Source organism: Suricata suricatta, chromosome 9 (assembly GCF_006229205.1).
Source record: "Suricata suricatta isolate VVHF042 chromosome 9, meerkat_22Aug2017_6uvM2_HiC, whole genome shotgun sequence".
Classification (NCBI taxonomy): Eukaryota; Metazoa; Chordata; class Mammalia; order Carnivora; family Herpestidae; genus Suricata; species Suricata suricatta.
In genome coordinates this window covers 113,582,868-113,588,867 of record NC_043708.1, presented here as the reverse complement: position 1 = coordinate 113,588,867, position 6,000 = coordinate 113,582,868, and the positions used below count along the sequence as shown (strand labels likewise).

Below are 6,000 nucleotides of genomic sequence, written 5' to 3'. Positions count from 1 at the left end.
TGAGCCACCCAGGCACCCCAATAGAATCACTTTTTTGTACTAAAGATGCAAAAGCTCCTGGGTGGCTTAGTCTGTTAAGTGTCCGACTTCAGCTAAGGTCATGATCTCAGTGTTTGTGAGTTCGAACCCCACATCAAGCTGTGTGCTGACAGCTCAGAGCCTGGAACCTGCTTCGGATTCTGTGTCTCCCTCTCTCTCTGCCCCTCCCTGGCTCACACTCTGTCTCTCTCTCTCAAAAATAAAATAAAAACATTAAAAAAACACCACCACCACAAAGATGTCTCAAGAATTCTTTCTTGGCCACTGGCTCCAGACCCCCACCACTCCAAAACCCCATCAACAACACTAAATGAATGAACACAAGTAAGTTTTATTAGTTTAATTTCTGTAGCCTTTAAATCACACCTTACAAATTAGACTGCCACAATTGGATTTAGTAGAAGCAGAGGAATCAAGTTCACTATTTTCTGAAACATTGACACAAAAAAGGGAAGGGAACAATGACTTAGAAAAGATTATTCAAAAAAGACCATCAGAAAACTCCCTAAACAAAAGCTAAATAGGCATTACGTTTAATTCTAATTGGTAATGGATTTTATTACAATGAGCTGGTAGTTTCTGAAGTCCATAAATCTTTCCCCAAACATTACTGATCCTTTGCTAAGGAATAAATGGATGAACTCAGCAGCACTTTGACATAACTAGTTATTGGAACATTCCATAGAAAAATGGAAAATAATTCTGTAAGAACATAATGGCAACAATCAGCAGCCAATATTCTCAGGCTTTCTAATTACCAAAGGGATATACAATTTTAGTCTAGAAAAATAATTTTATAAAATTAAGCTTTTAAATTGAAAAGTACCCCCCTTTAACAGGCATAGAGATACTGAAAAATAGACCCTAAAAATGTTACTAAATAGTTTATGGAAAGAAAAACATGCCCTTATAGTTATTAAATGCAGTCAGTACTGGGACTCTTCAGATACAATGTACATGCCCTCAGCTGCTGGCCAGGGACTGGTGGATAGGTGGCTGAAAACAGCGAACGTGCTCCACAGGTGTGCTTTCTCCATCACCAGACTTCAAGTACTTGTCCAAGATTGTAATTATCTCATCATTTAGAATCTGGAACTTTCGAATCCTCTCCACCATTTTCTTCAATGGCTGCAATAGTTAAAAAATTTTACTATTAAAACATGTACATTTATTCTTCATGTTTCAAAATGTCAGGATTTTCACATTTTCTCAAGAATTATAGCAAGCTACTAGCACCCGTCTGTAATGTACCTATTGGAACAATGAATGTATTTTGCAGTTAAATACATTTTTCTATTGGTTTCATGCTCCTGACAGCAAATTTATTTTTATAACTTATAGACATATTCATTTAACACACAGGTATTAAGAACCTACTGTGTGCTAAAAATTGGTGATGTAAAGATGGGGAAAGACCAATAATCTAATACAAGTTTTAGATTTCCAGTTATTGTAGACGGGATACTTTGATAGATCTTCCTGGTTTAATAAGACACACACACACACACACACACACACACACAGAGGAAGAAACTTGAAAAAGCACTGCAGGTTTTGTCTATGCAGGAAGTAAAGTAGAAGCCAGGACCTCCTCAGGGACAGATGCCACCAGCAGCAGAGAGATGAGGAGATGGCCTGAGCTGTAAACAAGCTGGGCTACACCTGAAGACGCCCCATCAAGTCAGGACCCTCTAATTAGGCTAATGTGTCCCCAAGTTGGTAACAGCCTGTGGAGATGAGAAGCAAATAAATATCTTGGGAGAAAAGCAATCAAATTAAGTTCAATTGGACAAGATCTGGCAAATAAAAAACCCAACACACAAAACATTTTAGAATTTGAGATAACCTTTGATGCCTCACATACTAGAATTAAAAAATAATACATCAAATGTCTAAAAAAATGGGAAAAATTCAGTGAAGATCAAATGATCAATTACCACCAAGATTTGAACTAAATCAAACTTGTATCTATGTACGTATGTATGTGTGTATATAGTCTTCACATATGTATGTATGTATGTACACAGAATTCACACTCAGTGTGGAGCCCAATACTGGGCTTGAACTCATGACCCTGAGATCAAGACCTGAGCTGAGATCAAGTCAGGTGCTTAACCAATTGAGCATCCCCCAGACCAAAAGTTTAAAAAGAAACTACTATTTTTCAAAACTAAAAACAGCAGATTAGAAAGAGCTGAGTGAATTAGTTAATGAAATACTCGGTAAATAGCCCAGAGAGACCAGAAAATGGGAGATACGGGAGGTAGAGTCACCCCTCAGAGGCACCCATGCCTGAATCCCCTGAACCTATGAACATGTCACCTTTCATGGTAAAAATGACTTTGTAAGTGTAATTAAGATTAGACTTTAAAATCGAGAAACTACCCGGGATTTTCTAGATGTATCCAACCTAATCATATGAGCAGAGAACTTCTTTCAGGTGGAGATAGGAGATACGGCAGAAAGGAAAGTTGATAGACTTGGATGCATGGGAAGGACTTGACCCACGTTGGCTGGAGGGGTCCATGCGGAAAGTAGGAGAAAGATATAGGCTAATTAACAGCAAAGAAATGGGGACCTTGGTTCTCCAACTGCAAGGGACTGCAACCAGCCAACCACCTGAATGAGCTGGAAGCAGATTCATCCCCAAAGGCTCCAGAAAGGAACAGAGACCTACAGACACACTAATTTTGGCCTTGAGATGATAAATAAAGCCAATTGAGTCATTCTGTACCCAGACTTCTGACATACAGAACTATGAGAATGGGTGTTGTTTTAAACCACTAAGTCTATGGAAATCTGTTGTAGATTCAGAACCTAATTAGAAAACTAATAGGTAAGGGATATGGAAACCAGAAGAATGTCTAACAAGTATGTAACTACACTCCTAAAAGAAAATAAAATAGAAGAAAGACTAAAATATTTGAAAAGATAATGGCTGAGTGTTTTCTAGAATTCAATTACAAAGAATCCATAAAACAACAAAGGGGAAAAGATCTTAAGGGCAGTCAAAACAAAAACACACACACACACATTTTGACTATAACAAAGGAAGCCAGAACACTGGAATAATATGCCAATAATTTAAAAATGCAGATTCTATAAGGCTGTACAGTATAAAGCAGATCTAAGTACCCTAGAAAGAGAAAAGAAAATAGAATAATTACCAGTTGAACTTTCTGACTGCTTTACTTAGCAAGTATTTTTAGATTCATTTGGAAATGAAAAGAAAGCTTCAGTTCATGTCACCTTATGTATTGGGATGAAAAACATTTCCAGAAAAATAACTTCTAATAAATATTTTGTGAAACTTCCACATATAGTGAAAAATTCTCTTCCACATACCACATTTTTGATAATCTCATCTTTGCCATCATGTTTCTGGACTTTAAGTAGATGGTAGCAGAAATCGAGGACAGCAAAGCGCCGCTGTTGCCCAAGAAGTACAATGATCATACAGCCAGCCCAGTGGAGCCCATCGCCAAAGCACTGCCTAGAAACAAGAAGCAACAAGGACAATATGCAATCAACAAAGAATTACAAAGTTTTTTATGACTCTGTCCAGAATTCAATGACCAAGGGATCTACTGGGAACAAACAAGGAAGGAAACGCCAAGCATCAGGTGATGTATCCTTTTTGGTAAAAGTCTCTTTTGGGTTCCTTTGGCACACTGTTTCCGAACCTTCTTTCAGATCACAGACCCTCCAAGAATGATTCTGTGAAGCTTTGGACACCCCCATCTAGAAAATGCACACTTAACTTACCTAAGTTTCCATGGGTTGAGAGAATACCTATAAATTTCACCCTGAGTCACCTCCTGAGCATTAAGTAAGAACCTCCACTTAAATGGCTTTAAAGCAACTTGACAGATTTCTAGTCAACTTCCAGAGGAATGAAGTCTTCTATGTAAGCCTAACACCAGCTTCTGCTCCCACTTTTCCCATTCACTGAGTATACACTTACTCGACTGTAAACTCGTGTGTTCCCACAGGAATGCAGTAGACAAACTGCATGGCACTCCAAAGTCTGTGAAACTCAACACACTCATCCACATGCATGACTCCATTGCTGGGCAGAGGCCCACGCCAGATAGGGTCGTCCAGAAAGGTCCGGATCCGAGTCAGGATGACTTCAAACATAGATAGGCCACAGCAGAGACGCTCCTTTGTCAGCAAGTCCCCTTCTCTTGCGATTGCAATTTGCTGCAGAAAGGACAGTATGTTATTGAGCCATGGCAGGTGGGTACACTGCTGAAACCAAATTACCCAGATTTCTTCCCGACTTACTGGAAAACTATCCTAATTTGCAGAAGAGGGTTTCTAGAAATAAGCACAGCAACATAAATATGTCAGCTATTACAAATTTGTTCTTACTAGATTAAATATATTTCAGTCAAGGAGAACTGTCTACTACAACTATTCTTAACTAGGAGTGATTTTGCCTCCAGAAGACATGTGGCAATGTGTGAGACATTTTTGATTGTTACAACTTGGGATGAGGTGAATGGCATCTAGTCAGCAGAGGGCAGGAATACTGTGTTTAAAAAAATTTTTTTTCTTAAATTTTATTCCAAGGTAGTTAACATATAATGTCATATTAGTTTCAGGTGTACAATATAGTGATTCAAATATTCCACTCAGTGCTCATCAAGTAAAGTATACGTATTTTTAAATTTATTTATTTATTTATTTATTTTTGAGAAGTGGGGAGAGAGAGCATGAATGGAGAGCAGGGGAGGGGCAGAGAAAGAAAGAGAGAGAGAGAGAGAGAGAGAGAGAGACAGACAGACAGACAGACAGAATCCAAAGCAGGCTCCAGGTTCCCAGCTGTCAGCACAGAGTCTGATGCAAGGCTCCAACTGACTCTGCCACGCAAGTGTCCCAAGAAAAGTGTATTATTCTTAATCCCCTTCACCTATTTCACCCACCTTCTCTCTAGTAACCATCATCTATTCTCTATAAAGAGCCTGTTTCTTGATATGTCTCTTTTTGTTTCTTTGTTCATTAGTTTGGGTTTTGTAAATACCACATATGTGGTATGAATCATATGAATCATATGGTTTTTGCCTTTCTCTATTTCACTTAGCATTATAGTTTCTAGCTCTATCATCATTGTTGTAAATGGCAAGATTTCATTTTTGATGGCTGAATGACATTCCATTGTATGTATATATACACACATACATATATATGTGTGTGTATACATATATATAATACATATACATATATACACACATACACATACTGTATCTTCTTTATCCATTACTCTATCAATGGACATGGAGGCTCTTTCCTTAATTTGCCTTTTATAATGTTGCAATAAAAACAGGTGTGCATTTAACTTTTCAAATTAGTGTTTTTCTATTCTTTGTGCAAATACCCAGTAGTGTGGTCCCTAGATCATATGATGTAGTTCTATTATTTATTTATTTATTTATGAACCTCCATACTGTTTTCCAGAGTGGAACCACCAGTTTGCACTGCTAACAACAGTACGAAAGGGTTCCTTTTACTCAACATCCTCACCAACATTTATTGTTTGTTATGTTTAAGCTTTCAGCTATTATGACAGGTGTGAGGTGTTATCTCATTGTACTTTTGATTTGAATTTCTCTGATGATAAGTGATGCTGACTATCTCTTCATGTGTCTATTGGCCCTCTGGAGGTCTTCTTTGGATAAATATCTGTTTATATCTTCTCATTTTTAACTGGATTTGATTTTTTTGTGTTACTTGTATAAGTTCTTTATATATATTGGATATTAATACTTTATCAGTTTGTCACTGGCAAATATCTTCTCTCATTCAGCAGGTTGTCTTTTAGTTTTGTTGGTTGTATCCTTTGTTACGCAAAACGTTTTTACTTTGATGAAGTCCCAGTAGTTTATTTTTATTTTGTTTTCTTTGCCTCAAGACACATATCTAGAAAGATGTTGTTATGGCCAATGTCACAAAAAGTAT

At 37.5% G+C, this 6,000-nt stretch overlaps 1 protein-coding gene across 4 annotated transcripts in view; it reads right to left on the bottom strand.

The window, feature by feature from the left end:
* Positions 1-350: 350 nt before the first annotated feature.
* The window catches only part of CYFIP1 (cytoplasmic FMR1 interacting protein 1), a 129,542-nt gene continuing 123,892 nt past the window's right edge, over positions 351-6,000 (bottom strand). For all 4 annotated transcript variants that reach the window (XM_029950793.1, XM_029950791.1, XM_029950792.1 and 1 more), the window contains 3 exons: positions 4,004-4,242; positions 3,385-3,532; positions 351-1,167 (listed from right to left, as the gene is read on the bottom strand). In XM_029950793.1, coding sequence (XP_029806653.1) covers positions 1,003-1,167; positions 3,385-3,532; positions 4,004-4,242 — 552 coding nt within the window. In that variant the 3' untranslated portion in view covers positions 351-1,002. The remainder of the gene's footprint in view (positions 1,168-3,384; positions 3,533-4,003; positions 4,243-6,000) is intronic.